The 23,309-nt window shown below is 48.2% G+C and overlaps 1 protein-coding gene across 3 annotated transcripts in view; it reads left to right on the forward strand.

Moving 5' to 3' along the window:
- Positions 1-23,309, forward strand: part of CHD6 (chromodomain helicase DNA binding protein 6) — a 227,244-nt gene that overhangs the window by 199,208 nt on the left and 4,727 nt on the right. For 2 of the 3 annotated variants that reach the window (XM_060079536.1, XM_060079537.1), the window contains 9 exons: positions 6,150-6,210; positions 6,933-7,149; positions 8,736-8,974; positions 10,062-11,645; positions 14,399-14,550; positions 14,941-15,147; positions 16,147-16,599; positions 18,224-18,418; positions 19,387-19,506. In XM_060079536.1, coding sequence (XP_059935519.1) covers positions 6,150-6,210; positions 6,933-7,149; positions 8,736-8,974; positions 10,062-11,645; positions 14,399-14,550; positions 14,941-15,147; positions 16,147-16,599; positions 18,224-18,418; positions 19,387-19,506 — 3,228 coding nt within the window. The remainder of the gene's footprint in view (positions 1-6,149; positions 6,211-6,932; positions 7,150-8,735; positions 8,975-10,061; positions 11,646-14,398; positions 14,551-14,940; positions 15,148-16,146; positions 16,600-18,223; positions 18,419-19,386; positions 19,507-23,309) is intronic. The other variant, XM_060079538.1, reaches the window with a different exon arrangement.

The following is a 23,309-nucleotide window of genomic DNA, read 5'->3' on the forward strand; positions in this document are numbered from 1 at the left end:
CAGCAGCAACCTCTATGAAAAGGCAGCCCCCAGACCAACTGCAGGCCAGACCCAGCTCTGAGAGCTGTTCATAGTAAAGTTCACATGCTTATTAACTCATGCTTACTTCAGTCTTGGAAAGATCTGGGCACTGAAGTGAGAGTTGTGGCAGAATTGGTAAAATAACTCAAGTTCCCTTATAGTATGGTTAAACTCCTCTGGAACTACTTTTTTTTTCATTCATTTATGAAAGTAATGCCTGTATTATTTATTTTGCTCTTCAGATCCCTAAAACCTGGGCTATAGAATATAATCAAAAGCAGAAGGAATGGGGAGTGCCTTCTCCCAGATTTTGAGGTGAACAGATTATAAACAGAATAAGATTCACTTCTAGTCCATGTGCTAGAATAACAAACGTAGAGGAACAGCCAACATCTGAACCAAGCCTGCTCCCCCCACCCCAGCCCTTGTACTAAAGATGCTGGTTGGGTATTTCCTTCTCCCAGTTCTGTTCTCAGGCAGATCAGCAGGTTAAGGAAGCCCAAAGAGCGTATCGTCCATCACTAAGTTAATTCATCTGAATTAAACAGACCTGGGCATAGGAGGGGGCCTGGTTGGTAGATGGGAGAATCTCAGCATTGCAAGGACCCTAACGTATGTCTGCATGGTCTCGGTGTTCCATCCCTTCTATGACATCACTGTGGGGTCATTCCAGGCAGGTGTAGGTGCTTCCAGGAATCCATGAAGGGAAAGGGGGAATGTGCTATCTTCCAAGGAAGCCCATTTCATGGTTGGGTAGTATTTCCTTATTCTGACCCAGAAATCTGACTCCCAGTTGGACCCATGGACTCTGTCTAGTTTTCTTCTGGTCCTGCAAAGAGCAAAACTGTTCTTACTTTCCTCTCCGATAAGACTAAAAAAATTTGAGACCAACTAGCTACCGTAATCTCTTTTAGTCTCTTTTCAGGTGAAGTATCCCTAATTCCTCTTTCTTTCTTCATATCATGTTGTCTCCAGACCCCTAGCTACTCTTGTGCCTTCCAGAGCTCACTGTGCTGTTGTCTTCTTCTAACGTGGCAGTTGGAGAACCACAGAATGTTAGAGGGACATGTGAGATGATTAGTCTACTCCCTTCCCCCACCCTTTCTGTTTAATACCAGTAGGGCTTTTGATTGGTAAACAGTTGCAGCTAGAGTCAGTGGACATGCCTTCTAAAGCAGTTAGTCAAAAAGTTTACTTGTGTTTGGGATGGTCTAGAGCCTAGAATGGTAAAGGAAATCGTTCTCTATCAAACCTAGTATGCAGGGAGGTTACCATCTCCTTTAACTGAGATCGTAATAAGTAGCGGCCCAGCTCTGCCTGGTGTAGTCCTTGTGTTCTAACCAGCAGTCTTGTCCTCGCTCTGCAGCACTTCCTACAGCAGGTGCTCTCTGTAAAAGGAGGGTGAGGTCATATGCACAGTGAACTAGGAAGAAACTCTTGCAGGGAAACTTATTGCCTAAAATGGTCAAATCCCACTATAAGAAAAGTTCAATGAGGAACTGAACCATGACTTTATTCTTATGAGTTGAGAGTTTGAGCAGTCTCTGAACTCAAAATAGCGATATTTGAACGTAGATGGAGTACTTCCACGCTTACAAAGCACGTTTCCCCGTCAGTTAGGCATTGTTCTTATCCCCATTCTAGACGGGGGAGGCTCAAATAGTTTTAATGAGCTGCAAAAAAAGTCATACTCGTCAAGAGCAGTGTCTGCCTGCTCACATCTTTTTCTAAATCCTGCAGTCTTTCCGTTATAAAATCCTTGAATTTTGTGTTAATGACATTTGATGTGTATCTACTTTCTACATGAAATTTATGAAGGTAGTAGGATGCTTGATTTTTCTGCAAAATGAAAACTGCTGTGGGATTTTTTTTTTAACTGCGCCTTCACGCATCCTGTTACCTCTACACAAAGAGTCCTTATATTCTCCTCCTGGCGAACTCCTGTGTCCTTCAATCTGAAGCTCAAAAGTCACCTCTCAGATGTCTTTCCCCTACCTGATTTGGGCCATGCAGAGTTGGTGACCCTTTCTGGTTTTCCCGCTGTGTTTAGGAGCACTCATCACACCGCATGGCCAGTATTTATTTTCTGTCTCTTGTAATGGCCAGAATGTGGGCTCTAGAAGGATAAGGACTCCATCCTTCCCACTGTCAGAGCTCCTGAACCCAGCACAGTTGCTGGCAGACAAATGTAGGAAGGCAGCTCATCGCCGCTCTTTTGGGCCTGGAGGTCTGTAAGGGCCTAGAGGGGATTCCCTGGGTCTGCAGGTCTGTGCTGCCACGCCGCTGCCTGCATCCACACCCACACCAAAGAGGGAAGGCAGCCGGGCCTGGAGGAACAGCCACAGGCAAGGGGGATCTGCTGTTCTCAGATCAGGAAACAGCCCTGCATCCTCGGCGGAGAGGTGCCACGCGGGACACTAACTTACTCTTAGTGACTGACAGTGCATGTGATTGAACCAGGTGCGTCTTCAGCCCCCGGAGGCCATACCGCCCAGTGGTTAGAGCTCCTCGTCTGGGGTCAGGCCTGCTAGGTTTGAATTCCATCTTCACCACTTAATAACTATATGTAGTATTAGATAAGATTATCAACCTCTCATTCTACAATTTCCTTCTGTCTAAAAAGGGTCATTTAGTCATTTAGAATGAATAAATGAAAAACGCACGTGAAGTACTCAGTATAGTATCTGGCCATTTACTTACCTGTAGACTTTTGTTGTTATTGCTGCTGTTTTCCACTGTGTCATGAAGCTATCCTTAGAGAACACACTTCCAACTGAAAGATAGAAATGCTGAAGGATCCTCTAGCAGTTGGGCCTGTAAGTGGGTATCTCCTTGGTGCTGGCTGCCGTGTGTCAGGCATTTGCTTTGTGCCAGCATTTGGTTAAACACTTTGCATAATCAACTCATTTGTGCCCCACAATCACCCGTAAAGTACTATTATCTCCATTTTGCAAATGAGGAAATGAGCTTGAGAGAGGTCGAAACAACTTGCCCAAGGCCAGAGAGCAGTGGACTGTCAGACTCCAAACACAGGCGTGCTCAAGATGCAGAAACTGCAGGTTGGAACTAATCCGTTGCCCTTGCTTTGACAGTCTTATTTGTCAGCACTCTCTGGGACCCTGCACTTGGAAATGATTGATTCATACTTCTTCTGAGATGATTATTTCTTTCAGATTGATTCACAGAGGCAGAAACTAGGATACTACATGTTCACGTGCAGACTTCAGAGGCAGGGCTTTCCATGTGCTCCCTGCGATACCGGTCTGTCAGACTCACATTAAATTGGCTATGCGACCACAAGATTATGACGTCTTTTTCACTTTGGCTGCTGCTAAGCCAGGTCTTCTCCTTTCTGTCAGTGATAGAGAGGGGACCTGCCATCAAGAGAGGGCAGGAGACAGAAAGGCACTTACGGCTTCCAGAATCTTTCCTTACTTGAGGGTTTGCCTAAGGCCAACAGAAACTGTTAGGGAGGGTGGAAAGGAAGCCTGCATGGCGGGTGTGCCTTCCTCACACCAAGCCCGGAGCTACCCCTGTGGATTCGGTGCCCACGGCAGCCACACATCCGTCGTAATAAGGAGCGTGGTAGCCCTGGCACCTGACCCCACACCTCATAGGCTGTACAGCATTTCTCAGTCTAGAAGTGTCTATAATTACAACTTTCAGCATTCTAAGGGTCTTCACGGGTACTCTAAGAATACCCAAAAACGTTCTCTATGGCAGGAAGAATGGGAGGCCTGGTTGTTGGTGTTTGCTTGCTTTTTAACTACCTAAATAGTGTGAAAGGCTGCTTTGGCATATTTAAGTGTCACTTCAGAATGGTACAGTAGATCAGCTTGAAGTTCCTTCTCTTCACTGATATTACATGGGCAAAGAAGAGAGATTAAACTAGTGTTCTTCAATTCTAAATATGTTGCACTCTCTAAATCAGATTTTCAGCCGGGACTCTCTTTTTGTTCTGTTTTGGGCAGCTCAGTGGTTACAGTATAGGTTCTCATCAGACTACTGTGTTCGAAACCCAGCGCTGCCCCTTGGTAGCCATGTGACCTTGGCGAGTTACAGAACTTTCTAGGGCTTGTTTTCTGCCTCTGTAAAATAAGGATAGTAATACTTTCTACCTGGGAAAGCAGTGCTGATGACCAAAGGAGATAAGCCGTGTAAAGGGTTTTGCACAGTAACACGTAGTTCTTGGTAACGTCGGCTATGACCACTATTCTAGTAAGAAAGAAATGCATTCAGAAAATGAACCCCTGCCCCTCTGCCTTTCTCAGGTCCTTCCCCGGTATTAGGGGCCTAAGAGAGTGGTTTGAATTTTCACTATTGCCAGTCATAGGTGTCTGTCCATCCCTCCTGAACCGAGGTGCTGCTCTCCTGGGCTGTGCCCCAGTTTTCTGTAAAGGACCAGACAGTAAATATCTTAGGCCTGGGGGCCAGTAGAGTCACATCTTCTTCGCCTCCTTCTCTTTCACCCCCTCCTGCCCCTCCCTTCCTTCCTCCTCCTCCTCTTCTTCTTCCCTTTAAAAACCATTCCTTAGCTTAAGGGCCACACAAAAACAATCTACAGGCTGCAGATTGCTGACCCTTATTCTGACAGAATCTGACCCTGTGCTCCACCATGGCCGAAGTCATGAATCCTGGGGTTATTCTCACCTATCATTCAGGTCAAAAGATGCAAGTCAGAAAAACAATAAGAGGGCTTCCCTGGTGGCGCAGTGGTTAAGAATCTGCCTGCCAGGGCTTCCCTGGTGGCGCAGTGGTTGAGAGCCTGCCTGCCAATGCAGGGGACACAGGTTCAAGCCCTGGTCCGGGAAGGTCCCACGTGCCGTGGAGCAACTAAGCCCGTGCGCCACCACTACTGAGCCTATGTGCTGCAACTCCTGAAGCCCGCGTGCCTAGAACCCGTGCTCCGCCACAAGAGAAGCCACCGCAATGAGAATTGCGCTCACCGCAACGAAACGTAGCCCCTGCTCACCGCAACTAGAGAAAGCCATGCACAGCAACAAAGAACCAAAGCGGCCAAAAATAAATAAATAAAATAAATAAGTTGGTAAAAAAATAAATAAAAAGTAAAGTTTTTAAAAAAGAAAAAAGAAAAACAATAAGATAGGTGGGAAAATGGGTGAAATACGTGAAGGGGATTAAGAAGTACAGACTTCCAGTTATAAAATAAATTAATCACAGGGATGTGATGTACTGCATCGGGAATGTAGTCAGTAATATTAGAATAACTTTGTGTGGTGACAGATAGAAAGTGCACCCATGGTGGTGATCATTTCTTAATGTATAAAGATACCGAATCACTGTTTTACACCTGAAACTAATATGATGTTGCAAGTCAACTTTACTTAAGTAAAAAAAAAAAAAAGTAAGTTTTTGTGTTAAAAATGGAGTAAGTTGAAGACTCGCACTGTCTCTTCGTCCACACCTAGACTCCCACATGCTTTGTGTATAAGGAGCCTCTGAAGTTCCATTCCTGAGACCAAGAAAGGCTTCGTAAAGGAATCCATTAGAGCCAGGTTGACATATACTCCAACTTGGATAAGCTCTGTGCCTGTGATATTATTTCAGATTCTGAGCCTCAGATCATGATTTTAATTTTAAATTCCTGGAGGTTTGTGCCATCAGGTCTCCTGTCTGGAGCAGTCATGTTTTAGGAAAATAGCGTCTATTGCTGTGAAGTAAATGAAGCATAATGAACATGAGCATGACAGTTTTTCACAGCAGAAATCCAAAAATGCAGGCACATGCTTTGTGAAATGACAGTATTAGACTGCAAGTGATGATAGTAGAGCAAATATTTAATTCTCAACTAAAAGAGTGCATGTAAATGTAGTTGCCAGGGGAGCATGCCAGTTCATCATTCTTAAAGCTCATTCTCTACGGGCAGACTCATTCCACACAATTCCAGGGGGGAAAAGTGCTTATTTTAAATAAACTGCTTTCTGGCTCTTTTAAGACTCTGTGCATAAGTAAGCTTTATTCATCAGGGACCACCTTGATCTTTGAGATGCTCTTGGGCAGGGGATGTCTCTTGTGCCTCTTTACTCCTTCTGTTTAGGGACTGGGTTTCTGAGTTGGCCTCTTCAGAGCTGCATTTTTGCTGACAGCATGACTTCATTTATCCCTAGGAAAGTTCCAGTGATGGAGGTGATGGCATTTTTGGTGAAAAGAAGGATGACAGCCGGGCAGGTGAGACTGTGTCCTTCTGAAGGCAAAGAAAAGTAAGGTCCCTGTTTGTAGTTATCCTGGAGTTCCTGTGTAATAAAAAAGAAAAAAATGCTGCTTTTTAAGGAGGCTCTTTTTAAAAGCCAATTAAGTTGACCTTCATCAAACTCTGCGGGAGTCACACAGGGAGCGTTAATGTGGCTCTGGCCAGCTTTCTCCACCTGGCACTGAATTCAACAGTGAAATGAAGTCAGGATGGAGTCTGAAAGATAAAAAGGAATCGTGGTTTCAGTGATTTTTTTTTTCTTTTTGAGAAAAGTTAGGGGTATTTGGTTTGTTCTTTTGTTTGTTTGTTTTTCTGAATTCAAACTTAACGGAGGCTTTGATGTTTGGAAGGCCCAGCTACACAAAAGCCCCTAGTTCTAAATGGAGACGGCCACAGAGCATCCACTTAAGCCGATGCCTTAGAGCAAGGCCCTTGAGTCAGTTCTGCCCCCACAGACGGGCACATTTGTACCGGAGAGAGAGCAGAACCCACCATACCTAAAGCTGCTTCTAAAGTGCAATTGCAGCCCTTCCAGCTGTGCCTAGCTCCCGAGCTGATTGTTGAACAGCAGCTACTTCCATTAAGTTACTGAGTCAGCTTTAGTTTTCTTTAAACGAAGGGGAAGCACAACCACCAAAAAACCCAGTTGCCTTTGTTTAGTTCTGTTTGTAAATACTAATATCCTCACTGATGTTTGAAGCCCAGGATGGCTCCGACCCAGACAAATCACCCTGGCCAGTTTCGTCTGCACTCACAGCTCGTCTCCGACGCCTGGTCACCATTTACCAGCGCTGTAACCGCAAGGAGCTCTGCCGACCTGAAATCCTGGGACCAGGAAACCAGGGATACTGGGTCCAGGAAGAGATGTTCCGGAGGTCCTCAGAGATGGATCTCATCAACAAGGAAGCCCAAAAGAGGTAAAAGCCAGTGGCCAAAAGGGTGTGCTGAGCTGCGCACTGGGTAAAGGTGACAAAGGGAACCCAACAGCTGGGGGCCAGGTGTGTCCAGTGTTCTCATATAGAGTCAGGTTGTCTCTAGAGTGAATTAAATCCAGCCTCCGACTGCAGTGGTGTTTTCGTGCTGACTGGGGAGTCTGGTGATATCTAGGACACCCTCTGTTCACAGTTCCCAGACTTGTGTGATTTTCCAACCTTACCCTCTTCCCTAAGTTGGACCCCAGTCTCTGGGGATGTGATTTAAACACCACACTAGCATGTATCAGATCATATTCTTTCAGCAGCAAAGTGAATAGTGTGCATTGAAGTTGTCTTATTGTAGCCAACAGTCCTTATCAAGCCTTTGAGAACAATAAGTACCATAAAATGCCAGCCCAGAAGGAAGGAGTTACTTGCCCATCTGAGAATTAAGGTAAAAATGGCTGCCTAAGGCCAGCACAGGCTAAGAATGATGCCAGGAGAGCAAATCAACAAAGCTGCTGTTCTTTGAGTCTTTATATCTCTCCATCCTTTTGGTGTAACACCCAGTGAATTAAAAGAATACCACATAGTGAATTCAATTATTGATACTTCTGTATACTCGTGACTTTATGAAATTTGGTAATTGGGGGAGTAGATTTCTCCCATCTAGCTCCAAAGAGAGAACCAGAGCCCCTCCTTCCCTGCTTCTCACTCTTCCACTTACCCTCTCACCCCTCTCCTAGCTCACTGCCTCTGGGGGTGGCGAGTACCGTGCCCAAGAGCCCCTGGTGAAGACTACAGTGGTATATAATAATCCATTTTCCATAAGTCATTATCTTAATCCTGCAGGATATAAAATCTAGAGAACCTTCGTGTCCTAGGAAAGATGATTGTTGTGGGCAACCTGCCTACCTGAGACCAGGAAGGAAGCCAGTGTGAGATGGGAGTCAGGGAGGTGGGTGGCTGAGGGAGTCTCCTCCCTGCTCTGGACCAGTGTCTCCCTCTGTAAAATGAAGGAAGTGAATTTAAGGGCTTGAAAGGTCCCTCCAGGATTCTGTGATTCTCTGTTGTCGTATGGCAGAACGTTTAAGCATATAGAGTACTTTTAAATTAAAATCTTTATCTCCCACAAGAGGAAATGAATTAGGTAATTTGTAAAATTAATGAATCAAGGGGACTTCCCTGGTGGTCCAGTGGTTAGGACTCCACGCTTCCACTGCAGGGGTCGCAGGTTCAATCCCTGGTCAGGGAACTAAGATCCCGCTGCTCAGGATGGCCAAAAAATGCTGTGCAGTACAGCCAAAAATAATAATGATAATAAGATAAAATAAAATTGGCGAATTAAGATCTCAAGTACGCACATATGATTTGAAGGTGGTGGTAGAGGCTGAGGGGCTGCTTTGTTATAAGCCCCTCCACCCAAGTCAACCTGAATAAAAATAAACAGTAAAATAGACCCGCTCTGCCTGCTCTCTTGACTTCCTGGGCTCTCCCAAGTAGGTGCTCAGTACGTAGTTGTTGGCTTTTTTTAACTGAAAAAAAAAAAAAGAAAACAGCTCACTCTCCTTCTTTGATTCCCTCTCTAGGTGGACTAGGAGAGAGCAAGCAGACTTCTACAGAACAGTGTCTTCCTTTGGTGTCGTTTATGATCAAGAAAAGAAAACCTTTGACTGGACGCAGTTTCGCATCATTTCCCGTTTGGACAAGAAGTCGGACGAGAGCCTGGAACACTATTTCTATAGCTTCGTGGCCATGTGCCGCCACGTCTGTCGTCTGCCAGCCTGGAAGGATGGTGGTGAGGACAGTCTCTGTCACTATATCCCAGGTGGGACAAGGAGAGAACGTGCTTATTTTCAAGGTACAGAGTTAGGTATAACTATAGACGCGGAGCCGACATGAAGAATTCAGGTAAAGACCCGTGGGTTTTCACAAATCCACGGACTTCTAATTGGGTCCACCCTCATAAAATAAAATCTCTCTCCCAAAATGATGTGATTCCACCGAAAATTGAAATTCAGATTAAAATGTGACAGAAATATTAAGAAACTACTATTAATTACCTTTTCCAAAGTATGCTTTTTTTTTTTTTTTAAGTCTCATAGAGAATTATCCTACTATGAGCTTTGCACTCTCCTTAGATTAAATCTTAAATGTTTTCTCATGTGTTGACTTGTAGCTATGGAAAACTAGTGGCTGTCATTTAAACTCCCTGGGCTCCACTAGAGACCTCTTCTAAGAAATTTCTTCCTGGTTGGAATTTGCAGCAGCTTCCTCCTTGTCCCTCTTCAGTCTCGTACTCGTAGATTAACTCGCTCTGGACCATATAACTGTATTCTGGGAAAACTGAAACAAATGTTGAGCCTATTCAGTGGGGGTTCTGGGCTGGCGGCAGCATGTACAGACACCCCGCCTTCTGCCCGCCTGTGGCACAGTTAGGCTGTTTTCATTAAAGCCAGGGAGCTGCATAGATCGGAAAGATCTGGACCTTGGAGTCATGCTGACAAGACCTGGACTGGAGTCCTGGTTCTGCCACCTTGAGCAAGTTCGCTTATCTGAGCCTCCTTCCTCAGCCTTACACAAGGATAATGATGGTATAGCATAGAGTTCTTATGAGAACTAAATAACAGCCATAAAGTACCTAGTTAGAAGGTACCTAGTCCATGCTTATTGACCAGGAACTAATATTTCCCGAACTGGAGTTTTCAGGCTCTTATTTCACCTTCACTGGTCTGTCCATGTTTCATAAAAACCTTCCCTTCTCTTTCAGCTTTTCAGTTTAGTGGGGCCACTAAGGCCCTGCCTTGCTGAGGACCCAGGGAGTCAAACTATAAGATCAAAGATGCAGGCGCTCAGGTGGGCAGGAAGTGTCCAAGGGCCACCTTAAGTGACAGGCTCTGTGTTCACCTTTGCAGGCCCCCCAGATCCCAGCATCTGCGTTGAACCCATCACTGAAGAGCGGGCCGCGAGAACCCTGTACCGCATTGAACTGTTGCGGAAGGTCCGGGAGCAAGTGCTGCAGTGTCCTCAGCTGCACGAGCGCCTTCAGCTCTGCAGGCCCAGCCTCTCCCTCCCCGTCTGGTGGGAGTGTGGAAAGCACGATCGGGACCTGCTGATCGGCACCGCCAAGCACGGGCTGAACCGCACCGACTACTACGTCATGACCGACCCCCAGCTGTCCTTCCTGGACGCCTACAGAAACTATGCCCAACACAAAAGAACCGACCCCCGGGCTCCAGGGAGTCTCTGTTGCCTTTACCAGACCAACTCCAAACTGTATGAATCTCTTGCGTATACTCAAATGAGCAGGACTTCCGAGTCCCTTGAAAATGAACCCGAGAATCTAGTGAAAATAGAAGGTAGGGATGATCATCTTGGTCCACCTCGGGGCAGCTTATCTGACATGACTTGTGAAAACTTTATTTCTAAAGTTCAGGATGTCATTTCCATCACCCGTGATGAGAGTCTGCTGCCCGAGTCCTTGGAGAGCATGATGTATGGTAAGAAAGCACTAAGCCAGGAGCCACTCTCTTTTCAGGAGAGCCCAGGTACCAATACCGAATCCAGACAAGACGCCGTGGCTCTCGCAACCAGCAGAGATGGAAACTTCCAGCCTGGTGGCCACGAGGCAGAAATAGCCTCAGGCCCCTCTTTTATGGATACATTAGAAGCAGGAGTAGCTCAAATGAACATTAAAAATGGAAAACATTTGCTGGTGTCTCTTTCACAGGAAGAGGAACTCTGCTGCAGCGAGGCAGGGCAGAGACCTGAAAGCCTTGGGCAGCTGGAAACCAAATGCACAGCCTCCCCTTCCTTGGACCAAGGAAATGAGAGCGGGTTTGTTGACATGTGCAATCTTAGTGTCTGTGACTCCAAAAGAAACCTGTCATCAGATCAGCAGTTAATTGATTTATTAGAATGCAAAAGTTTAGAAAGTAAATTGATTTTGGGTCGGAACCACAGTGATGAGGAGGAGGAAGAGGAGGAAAATGAGGAGGAAAACCTAGACCTGGCCGCAGGCACGCGGGAAAGGCTGGAGTTGTCGCCTCTTACCGAGCCCACTGCTCGTATGGCAGGGGAGAAGTGCTGCAGTGGCTTTCTTGCGGACGAAGCCAAGAAAGGAAGCCTGGCGGCCAGAAGCCAGCATCCTGGACCGCAGGGCGCTTTTCTTCCCGCAGCCTGTCAGTGTCACTGCAAACACATGGAGAGGTGGACGCACGGCCTCGAGAATGACCAGTTTGAAGTGGAGAAACCCCAGGGTTACAACCCACACCTGTACAAAAGCAAAGCCAATAATGTCACAATGGGGGGCGAGCTCACCGCTCTTCCGCCAGAGCTGTTTCAGGTGAAGCATGAACTTTTGAAAGAACCCTGGAAAGAAAGTGCAGAAGGGAAACAAGGTTTCCCTACATATCTCGAAGGCAGTGAACTCAAGGCGGAAGACGTGGATTTTGAGAGTAAAGACGATTATGATAGAGACGGGAACTGCCAGAGTCAAGGTACAGTGTGTGGGATCTTGTATTTTGGATCAGCCAGTTCTCGCAAGACAGGGAGGGCGAGTGTGTTGGCGGGGGGCGGTGTTAAGGGTTTTACAGATTCTGCAAGGGACCTGCTTACACTCACCGTGTTGTTTAAAAGCGAAGGTCACAGGCCTTGGTCTGAAATGAGGCAGAGTAGCTTAACTCTGATCATTCCAGAAAACTGAGGATGATTGTAGACTATCGTAGCACCTTGGCTGTGTCAGCTGCGTGATTTGGGCAGGGGCTGTGTGCTGTTATATGATAGATGCCAGATACAGTGTTGAGGGGAAGGAATTCGTTCTTCCACCAGGTAAAGTGCTGGTGAAAGTAGAACAGCCAGGGAACGCCAAGAACCTGCAGTTTAACGGAGGTGCAGGTAATGTTTCAGGAACGCCACAAAAATACAAATAAACGTGATCTTTATTAAGGTGAGCAAAGACTGTGCCGTTTATTCACGTGTTTGTCAAAACCCTGTGTTGTAATGTCGGTGCACTGGGTTGAGATTCCTTTAAGTAACTCAACAGAAATAAGAATAACCAAATTACATGCCACTCAATAAAAAATGCAGATAGATTTGATCTTTTTAAATAGGGAAATCGTAGGTAAGGAAGGGATTTTAAAATGTTAATCTAGGTGACCCTGAGATTTGTATATGCTTTGCAGGGATATGAATACAGTGATTAGAGATCCTGAGCAACAACAAATGGGTCTTAACTTTTTCACTGTTGTCTTTATGTCCTCAGACCCAAGAGGACATATTAGGGTGAACAAAAGATAGTTCTGTTTATCCTTGTCAAAAAAACAAAAAATACCCTGTAGGTGCCTGGCCTGGTGCCAGGGGCCGAGTGATGCTCAGGGATTCAGTCAGGCCGGCCCCTCCCCCCTGGCAGTGACTTCATCTAAAGAGGGAAACCCTGCCCTGGGTTGTCCCACTTCCTTTTTATTTCTGAACTCCCACCTTTGGTTTTAGCCTCATGATAACTTGGGAAAGGTTTTGAACCCAAATTAAAATGTACACACCAGCCAAGCTGAGGACATAGAAACTGAACTGAAAGGAGCTTCATCGGCCTGTGGCCCCAGCTGACCCAGGAGGAGCCAACCCAGACCTTGCCCCAGGCCACGAAGGGTCCCTGCCACGTGTGGAATTACACGTATACATTGCTCTTGGAACTCTGTTGTGGGGGAAATCAGCGAGTACTCAGTCCTGGGCAATGTAGACAGTCCAGTGAGGATGGGCTAGAGGAGAGCTGTGCTGGCCTGGACTTCCTCTGGTGGCCGTGGCATCCGGCTGGGCTGGGCTGGGAGACAGCAGTGAACTTGATGCAGGCTTTGGTGAGCATCGCACACACTCGGCCGGGGGTTGTCCCTAGCACCAGTGCTTTTAAAGACGCTTTGACAGACCCCAGCGGTCTCCTCCACACATGAGATGTGGGAGAGGTGAGGCAGAGGGGGTTGCCCTACTTCCGAGGATGGAGCTCGGCCGCTGAAGGAGCAGTAACTGGCACAGCTGTCAGGGCCAGTGCCCGGGCTCCTGGCTCCTTCTCCAGGGTTTTCCCTCACGCAGCATTCCGCTTTTTTCTTAAAATTTAAGTTCAGCTTTTCTGCTTAAAGCCTTTCAGCGGTGCTCCCCATTGGATCTAGAATAAAACTCAAATTTTCTGTCCTGGCCTGCAGAGCCCAGCATGTTCCGGATGATCCGCCCCCTGCCTCCTCATCTTCGTGGGTGGTCTCTCCTTTGAGAGGTCCTCTCTACCAGCCTTCCCTTCTACCAGTCGGTTTTTCCCTCTTATTCCCTGTCATGACACCTTGTTTCTTTCCCTTTATGGCCCTCACCCTGGTTTATAATTGTAACTATTCGTTTATAATTAGCGCATTTTCCCAACTGTCTTTCGCTCATGGAGCTGTAAGAGCCTAGAAAGCCAGGGCCACATCTGTCTTGTTTATCCTTGAATCCCCTGGCCTAGCAAGGCCCTGCTCCTGGTGAGGGGTTGGGGGGGGGGTCCCTGCGGCCCCCTGGGAGACTTGTTGCATAGTCAAAAGTGAGACCACCACGTTTCAGAGGATAGACGTTCTGTGTCCTTTCACCATGAAGGAGGTTCGCAACTTTTCCTGGACGTTATGCTACACACAGTTCATTCCCTGTCATCTCCGTTCAGTGGATCTTTGAAGATCCGTTTCACAAGTGATAGTAAACATTCACCACTGAAGACTGAAAGAATGAGTAGCATTTCCATTTCTTTCCATCAGTGACGTACTTTAAACATTCTAGGTTTCTTTGCATCATTTTTTATATAAATCAGGTCTATTTTACCTTCGTTGTAAGTTTCAGGACTTTTCTTCCTTCGACATTAATACCAGCCTCTTGCTGTGTTACATTTCCTACACTCTCCCCAGTTCTGTATCAGAGCATAATGTTCACTTGCCTCTCATCCACTGCACCAAACAGGAAAGCCTCTTTGCGGTCCTTCATCGTCGTCGTTGTTGTTTGGTTGTGGATGCAGACTCTTAACTGGATGACTTGCATGGGTAGCCCTAGAGCAGGGTGTGCCTTTATGGCTTAACCGATAGAGTGCTTCTGGAAATAGAAAGCATGGTAATTAATAATTCAATTTAAAATAAATGAGCACACGCTGGGCTCATTAAAAAACAAGATCAGACGTCCTCATCTTTCAGATCACTAGTATCTCCCGTGCGCCTAATTCATTTTTTTAACCTTTAACCTTCCTTCCTAGATTATCCAGGGAAATACTCTGAGGAGGAGAGCAAGAACTCGACCTCGGGCATCGCAGGGGACCTCGGGGACAACCTTCAGGAGGCTCGGGCTCCCACCATTGCACAGCTGCTCCAGGAGAAAACCCTCTATTCCTTCTCCGAGTGGCCAAAGGTACCTCCCAGAGCTTGCATACTTCACCCAGAGCATCCTCAGCTTTGACTCCTTTCCTTTAAACCTTTTAGAATATTTCTGAGAAGCAGACTCAGACAAATGTTTAGTATCTTTAAAAGGTACTAGTTATGTTACATTAAAGATATATGCGCCTAATTAGACCATAAGACAGAAGTGTCAGCGTATCTTCGTATTTACAGTGCTGTGGCTTTTAATCTTCATTGTCCAGACGATACCATTTCTTTTAAGACTTGTAAAGTGAGTCCATTTGTGTGCGCCCTTTTCTAATCAATTCCTTCTGGTTAAAAAACTTGCCACTTGATTTCAAGGGATTTTGTGAATTTGGGTAACTTGGTACTCATTCCTCAGAGCTTTTGTTCTTTTTTATAGGATCGCGTGATAATCAACCGCCTGGATAACATCTGCCATGTGGTGTTAAAGGGGAAGTGGCCCTCCAACCAGCAGTATGAGCCCTCAGCCGCACTGCCCACCCCCGTGTTAACCAGCGGCGCTGGTCCCCGCAGCAGCCTTTCAGAGCCAGAGGCATCAGAACACGTCTTCAGCAGTGGTGCAGCGTTGGTGGCCCAGATGCAGAAGGTGAGGCTGTAAGAATATTCTTGACCTTGAAACAAAGGAGGAGGACGCTTTGCACTTCTTAATTGAGTCATTCATTCAACAAATACTGAGTGGAGAGGAATTTTTTTCTTTCTTTTTTTGGGGTCAAGCCATTAGTGTTCTTTGAGGAATCTGGATTTTATCCTGTAGGCAGCAGAGGCTGCAGTTTTGGAGCGGGGAAGTCGTGATGAAAGTGCGTTTGCAGCTCAGCGGGAGTGGTGTGCAGGTTCATGGGAGATGGGGGTCAGGTAGGGGCTGTGCCTCCAGGGCTGGGAGGCAGGTGGGCATCTGAGGAAGAGATAAGTTCTAGACCAGCTTAGTGGCAGAGTGGCTCCAAAGAAAGGTGGGGGAGTTGGCTGGCATGTCGTGATGACTGATGACTATATGAGGAAGGGGAGGCGTGAACGGATTGGGATGTTCAACACTTGAGGACTGAGAACGGTGGCAGCAGATAGAAATGAGGGGAGTCAAAGCAGGCATGAGTTTTATTTGTGGTTTATAAACTCAAAGGTCAAGTTTAAGGAGGTGTGGTTATTAGCACACTAGCTCGCACTCTCAGCTGCACACTGGACTCCGCTGGGGACCTTGAGAAGCTCCGGATTCTGACTGAATTGGTCCAGGGTGTAGACTCGATATTGGCTTTTTTTTTTTTTTAACTTCCCAGTTGATTCTGATGTACAGCTGAGGTTGAGATTCCCTAAACTATGATCTTGCAATTTCAGGTGTATAGTTCATGGACTAGCAGCTTTCACAGCATCTGGGAACTTGTTAGAAATACAGAGAATCTCAGGCCCGCTGAAGTTGAATCTGCATTCTAACAAGCTGTCCAGGTGATTTAGTAGTAAAGTTTGAGAAGGTTTGAGTTAGAAGAAGTTCTGAGAAGGTGATTACTAGCCCCAAGGAAATGGGGCCTAGAAAGAGCTGGCATTCAGCCAGAGAGGTGGCGTTCAAACCTCTCTTGCCACATGTGTGTGTTCGCAGGAGAGCTTCTTGGCTTCGGTATTCACAAAGGATGAACAGAAGCACAGGCGTCCTTATGAGTTCGAGGTGGAGAGGGACGCAAAGACCCGGGGCCTGGAGCAGTTCCCCGCCACCCATGGGCACCCCCCCATCGTCCTCAACGGCTGGCATGGAGAGTCAGCGATAGACCTCTCGTGCCCATCGGAGGGGTCCCCGGGGGCCACATCCCCTTTCCCAGTGAGCACCAGCACCCCTAAGATTGGGGCTATCGGTTCACTTCAAGGAGCCCTTGGCATGGACTTGTCTGGGATTCTGCAAGCCGGCCTGATCCATCCAGTGACTGGACAGATCGTCAACGGAAGCCTCAGGAGAGATGACGCTGCCACCAGGAGGCGGAGAGGGAGGCGGAAGCATGTAGACGGAGGCGTGGACCTCATCTTTCTGAAGGAGCCGACACTCCAGGCGGGGATCTTGGTGGGTATATGAGCCACTAAGTACAAACGTGGACCTCTGTACACTGAGCAACAAACCCTTCTTCCTCAGACACACCACTTTCTGATTATGGATCTTTTATCCCTATTTCAATTGTCCTGCTTATCTTCTCGTCATCAGTTGCTCTCAGTCTCTTTTAGAAATAGGTATTAGTCCATCGAGGGCCCTTAACCTGCATGCAACCTGGAAAAACGAACCAGGAGGTCTCACCATTTCACACAGTAACAGCCCAGCCTCCAGTGTCTCGGAGCCACTGGTGATCCAAAGAGTAAAGCAGAAGCAGGGCTGTGTTTGCAACAGCATTGTTCCAGGTCAGTGCGCTTTCCAGGAGCTGGGATTTGGGGGTCAGGACGTCCTGAACATTAATCCTGGCTCTGCTGCTTGACCTGCTGGCCACCTTGAGCCGCCCCCCTTTGCTCCTCTGTAAAGAGGGGGCTGCAGCTTCTACCACAGAGGGTTGCTGTGAGGCTTCCTGAGGTCACACTAAGGTGTTCTCAGCTCAGAGATCCTTGTAAACAACAGAAAAGGGCAGAAACTGCACACCTGGTCCAGAGAAGTCCCCTCAGACTTTGTTTAATGTGTCAAAGACCACTGACTTCTCTGTTTGTATTTTGATTTTTCCCACTTATTGAATTTTGAGCTCCGAAACAGGAATCACGTTTCATGTTTTCTTACTTGAAAAGGAGTAATAATGAACAGTATTGAGTGCCTTTGCCAGGCACTGCATTCAGGGTTTTACATGATTGTCCTGTGTGATTTTCACAAAAACCCTGTGAAGGTGTTGTTACTATTCCCATTTTGGAGATGAGCAAACTGAGGCTTACAAGCATTAAATAATTTGCCCAAGATTATCCAGGTGGTAAATGGCAGATCAGGGAACCAAACCAAGGACTTGGTTCTCTAGAGCGAGAGAGCTCCACTCTATCGCTTGGTATATGTTTCCCTCTTAGACTTTCTATATAATTTGGGAAGCTGAAATGGCAGGTTCTTGCCCTGTCCAATCCTCCAAGTCTATACAAAGGTTGTCTCATTTTTTAGAGGTGCAAAGCCAGTTTTCCTATAATGATGGTAGAATTCCAATGGAAGAAGTGAAACTTTTTTCCTCGGCCTCAGAGTATTTTGAAAAATTTATTATGCAGATATTTATTTAGCACTGACATTGTACTTTATCAGCAGACCCCATATAGGCATTGGGAATACAGAGATGAGTAAGACAGGCTTTGGCAGTGCTGAGAGAGAACTAGGTAAGGCAGCTGCAGTATGATACTTTCTGTTGTGGGAAAACCTGTGACGAGTGCTACGGGGGAGAGGAGCGGGGTGGCCACTGTCGCCGGGACTGTCAGTGATGGTGACAGAGGCGGCGAGAGGGAACCTGAGCAGACAGGACGGTACAGAAGTCTACCACGGAGACGAGAGGGGAGAGGAGCCGTCGGGTGGAGGGAACGCCCGACACGTCAGGAGCTTCTGGGGGGGGCTTCGTAGTCAGGCACAGGCAGAGTCATGTTCTGGTGGGAAGATGCAAACAGCACCATATGTGTTTTCCTTTGAGAAACTAGTTTTCATTCTGTCGTGACGAACTGCACGTACTTGTCTTCCCTTCGTCCAGGAGGTCCACGAAGACCCAGGACAGGCCCCCCTGAGCACCTCACACCCTCCTGAAGGGCCAGTGCCTGCCACTTCGACCCCGGAGCCGGCCCCGGGAGCCGGCAGCCAGGCCGAGAAAGCCATTCCCAGCAAGAGCCTGCTGGACTGGCTGCGGCAGCAGGCTGACTGCCCCCTCGAGGTCCCTGGCTTCGGCGCGGTGAGTGTGTGTCGGCGCCATCTCTGACATGAAGATGCTGGGGGGGGGCCAGGAGGACCAGGAAGCCTGAGAGAAGTCGGTGTCCACTGAGGACATCATTGTAAAGTGGAGAAAAACAGTTTAAATTCTGGTTACGTTTTCCAGTAACAGAAATGACAGCCCAGATCAGCATGCCATGCCGGAAAGTAGACGTGGAAGTCTTACGAGGACAGAACTTGCCCAAGCTCAGCCCTCCCTTCCCTCAAACGATCCCATTCATGAGCTCACAGAGAATTCTTTAGGTTGCATAAGCGCCGCCACTTTGCGGAAATGTTCCTGTGTATTCTTTTCAAGTCACTGCCTCGCCACTCTGAGGTGATGGATTAGTTTCAGTTACTGCTCAGGAACTTGTCCTCAGTTCCCCTTACGGCCTCTGCCCTCAGTCCCTCAGATTAAGAATCTGGAGGAGAGGGCTCCTGAGCACCGAAATCTTCTCTTGGTTTTTTGTTTCTCATTTGCTCGTCAACCCCACCACCATCTTTGTCCTGGGTACGTCTCATTAGTAAGACGTGGCAGGAGAAAGCTCCCAAGGAAAGGAGAAGGATGCATTCACAGATGCACACCCTCCAGAGACAGACGGAGCCTGCCAAGTAGGGAGCAGTGAAGAGAGAATCCGAGACAGTGATCAGGGGGAAAGCGGAGGGATTAAGCGGTGCCCTGGGAAACTGGTGGGTCAGCCAGGGGCTCTGGTCTGGAGGGCCGGGAGACCCCCACAGGAGACTTGTCTTCCGGCTTGCTGCAGGAACACTGTGGCTTCAAGGACAGAGCCTGGCTGAGGGCCAAGGGGCTGTTCCCTTCAGCCAAACCTGACGGGTCCTGTGCAGAGGGCCATGAGCGAGAAAATAGCAAAACCAGCTGAGAGGCACCACCCTCATCAGAAGAATCTGTGGCAGAATGTTTTGTAATGTTGGTTTCCATTTACCTCCTAGAATTTTTCAGACAAACCCAAGCAGAGGAGGCCACGCTGTAAGGATACTGGAAAATTAGACGTCAACTCCCTGAGTGGGGAAGAGAGGGTTCCTGCTGTCCCCAAGGAGCCAGGCCTGAGGGTAAGGAATACGGACATCGTGGTGGAGCCGGGTCTTACAGACTCAGAGAGAAAGCTCCAGCAGGGAAGGCGGTAACCAGGCAACCTTACCAGGGGGGACCAGGAGCTGCACAGGAGGTTGATAAGCAGTGATAAGTGGTGTTGGGGTGTTTTCACCAGCAGCATGGCCTCCGTGGTCGTTTGTTTTCAACCTTTACCTCTGAAACTTTTGGGTTAAGTCTGTACTTAAACCATTCCCAGAGCCTGATTCCCAACCCGCTCCCCCCACCCCGTGCTCTCCCCCCACCGCCCATTTTAGACAGTTCAGGGAAAAATACCTTTTAACCCTTATCAGGAGTCTGTTTCCAGTGTTTAACGAACTTCATTACTGGAAATTTTCATTTTCCAATCAAAGTTTTTCTGGCTACCATTTAAGACATTTCCTCCTATTCCCTCCTCGCTGGCAATGAAAAACAGCTGACTCCAAGCATTGCCCTCTTCATATTATAGAATCATGAGCCTGGAAGCGACTTCAAAGACATCTGCAGATACTTGTAGTGGAACGAATCTGAGTTAATTATAGTTTACAGATGAGTACAAATTTGGAATAGAAAACTCGTAACCTCTAGGGGGCGGTAACATTTCAACCTGAAAATGTGTTGAGTTTGGGCAAATGATACACAAATGTGCTTTTAACCTCCTCAAAGCGCGCTCTGCCCAAATAGGGCGCTTCTGAGTATCCTCGTGGGGCTCTGCCCTCCCTGGGTCGTCCTCTGAACTCACAGGCTCTCCTGAACGCCTTCCTTAGCGCTCTGCCAGCTAGGGCTTTCCTGGGTATGCATTCCCTTCTTAGGGGGATTTCCTGGATGCCCTTTCTTTTTATTAATTCCAAGAGACCACCCAGCCTAGTCATTTCCTGCTCGTTAATGTTCCCAAGGAGCTTGTTTCTGATTTGGTCACCTGGAGGGTCACTCCTCTAGCAGCCCGACAAACACCGCCCTCGCCCATCCCCATGTGCTGCGGTCTCTGACATGAAGATGCTGGGGGGGGCCAGGAGGACCCCTGGGTGGCCACTGGGGAGGATGGCTGGGGCCCACTGCTTGTTAGAAGGTTTGTCGCGTTAGAAAAGCTGCCCTTTGCCCCCCTCTCTTGCTTTATCCTCGGGAGCCCACACCTTAGACCCACTCGTGCTGTACAGACTGATTGCGCATCGGTTCTCATCCCTCTGTCTCTCTCGGCCCCGCTTGCACCCTCCCCTCGCTCTCCTTTTGTCAGGAGACAACCCCAGTCCTTACTTGGTGGAGCCTCTGATCTCTCTCTTGGTTTAAGGACGTGGTTTCCCCCTTGACTTTCTCATTTCTTTCTACACGTCTAACAATTTCCCTCATGTTCTCTGGAAATTAACGTTCATCACCCCCCTGCAAACGCTGACCCCCTGCCAGAAAACTCATTTCTGAGCTGTCCTTACGAGCCAGCCTCTTACCAGAGGTGAGTTTACCCTCCTTTGTTAAATGAACTCAGGCCCTGCCTGGGGGTCCTTTGCCTGCAGTAAGGCCTGAACAGAAAGCACGCGTCTGCCTGGTCCTCGGGACTGCTTGGCCTTCCCGAGGCCCCTCCTGGGACCGGAGCCTCTAGGGTGTGCTGCATTCTGTGTCCGTCCCCTAGACACCTTACCATTTCTTCTAGAAACACATTCAGATCCCGCAAGGAACTTCTTCCTGCCTTTAGCCTCTTCTGCCGTGTGTGCAGCCAAGCCCCACAGACAGCATCACACAGACTGGGGTCAGGCCACGGGACTCAGCTTTAAGAATGCCCCCTGGGGGACTTCCTCGATGGCCCAGTGGTAAAGAATCTGTCCTGCAATGTAGGGGACCGGGTTCGATTCCTGGTCGGGGTACTAAGATCCCACATGCCACAGGGCAACTAAGCCCATGCGCTACAACTACTGAGGCCACCCGCCTCAACTAGAGAGCCCACGTGCCTCAAACTATAGAACCCGTGTGCCCTGGAGCCCATGCGCCACAATTAGAGAGAGAAAACCCACACGCCACAACTAGAGAGAAGCCCGAGCGCTGCAACTAGAGAGAAACCCGAGCACCGCAATGAAGATCCCACGTGCTGCAACTAAAGATCCGACACAGCCAAAAAAAAAAAGAAGGATGCCCGCCCAGTACATAGTGGTCGCTCATCATGAAATGTGTGTACGCACACGCACATGCCTCTTATTTTATATGTGAAGTTACGTTTGTTTTACATACTTGTGTGTAGTGGGGGGTGTTTTTGCGTTTCTTGCTGAGCCATTTGACAGTAAATTGCAGAGATGCCATGTCACCCCTAAATACTTCAGCATGTGTCTCCTGAGAATGTTTTCCCCCATCACTATTACCACCATCACACACGTCATTATTAGTAATATGTTGTAGCTAGCCCATATTCCAATTACCCCACTTGTCCCAGAAATGTCTTTCAGGGCTAGTTTCTGTTTTGCTTTGTTTTGTTTTTAGGACTTTTAAACCAGGGTCCTCATACTGCGTTTGGTTGTTAGGCCTCTTTGCACTCAGGGAATGTTTGCTGGCCGAGCCTAGTCACCTTCCTGGGAGGAGTAAGTAGGTTTTGGTCACCACCTCCTTCTCTGCCTCCGCCCAGGAGTTAAGTTTTAGAGCTGGAACACACAGGCTTTGGAATAAATGCTGCCGTGTATTGGTGAAGAAAGATGTTCTAGGGTTGGGGTGCCCGTGCGGTCACCCACGCCTGCAGCGTTGATGAGCGTCTGCCCTTCTTATCTGCCTTTCCTTGCCCTCCCCCCAGCCTCCCCAGGAAGAGGAAGCAGGTCTGTTCCCAGGGTGTAATTAATTACCAGGAAGGAGAGCTGCCAAAGCCCGCCTTGCCCGCGGTGTGTGGTCGCCAAGCTGCTGGGAGGGGTATCGGCCCTGGGCGGGCAGCCACGGGCTGGCTAGGGTGATGGTCGCACCCGCAGGAAGAGGTGGGGCCGACTTCCTCTGCCAGCTCACCTCACTGTGCTGGGGGTGAAGCACTGTTCTCACCCGGGCCTTTCTGCTGCTGCTCCCCCGCTCTGAAGGGGGGCAGGCAGCCAGCCTGGGCCTTCTGGGCAAGTTCCCGGCTCTGAAAGGGCCCAGCGTTGTCTATATCAGTCGTTCCCAACAAGGGTGGGGCATCCTGGTACCTGAGGAGTGCGACTTGAACTTGGTGAGCAAGGCCACAGGGACCAAACAAAGGTCCTGCAGGATGCAGTTTGCCCGAAGTGAGCTCTCCAGCTCCAGATGCCCTGATGAGCTCAAAATAAAGCATGTTAAAGAACGTCTGCTTTATATATAGCAGATTGTTTGAAAAGAAGATGGAAGCGTTATTCATCAAGTTCGAGGTTCCTTTTCTTCCCAACAGAAAGACTTCTAAGATTAAACAGGCCCTCCCACTGGAGAGTAATGAGGAGGGTGAGGATGAGCATTTGGGAGTATAAAGGGAAAAGACACAGCTGGGACCTTCCCCTGGCTCTCGGCTGTGGCTGGGCTACAGGGAACAGTTCTTGGAAAGCCTGTTAGTCGAGTGGTGGTTACCATGGCCAGGCCCTGGGCTGAGGTGGGCTTCCCAGCAGGGGCCTGAGGCTGTGGTCTCTCCAGAATGAGGCAATCTGCCCTGATGGGCTCAAGATAGACCAGTGAGAAATGATACTTTTAGCCTGGCTCCATCCATCACATCCAACCGGTCTCTCTTTAGAGACAGGAACCAGGCAGGAATTGCTCCCCAGGTATCATCCCCAGACCCAAGCAGCAGCTGAGGACAAACGAGCTTTCAAAGCACGGTGGC

This window comes from Mesoplodon densirostris, chromosome 16 (genome assembly GCF_025265405.1).
Source record: "Mesoplodon densirostris isolate mMesDen1 chromosome 16, mMesDen1 primary haplotype, whole genome shotgun sequence".
Taxonomy (NCBI): Eukaryota; Metazoa; Chordata; class Mammalia; order Artiodactyla; family Ziphiidae; genus Mesoplodon; species Mesoplodon densirostris.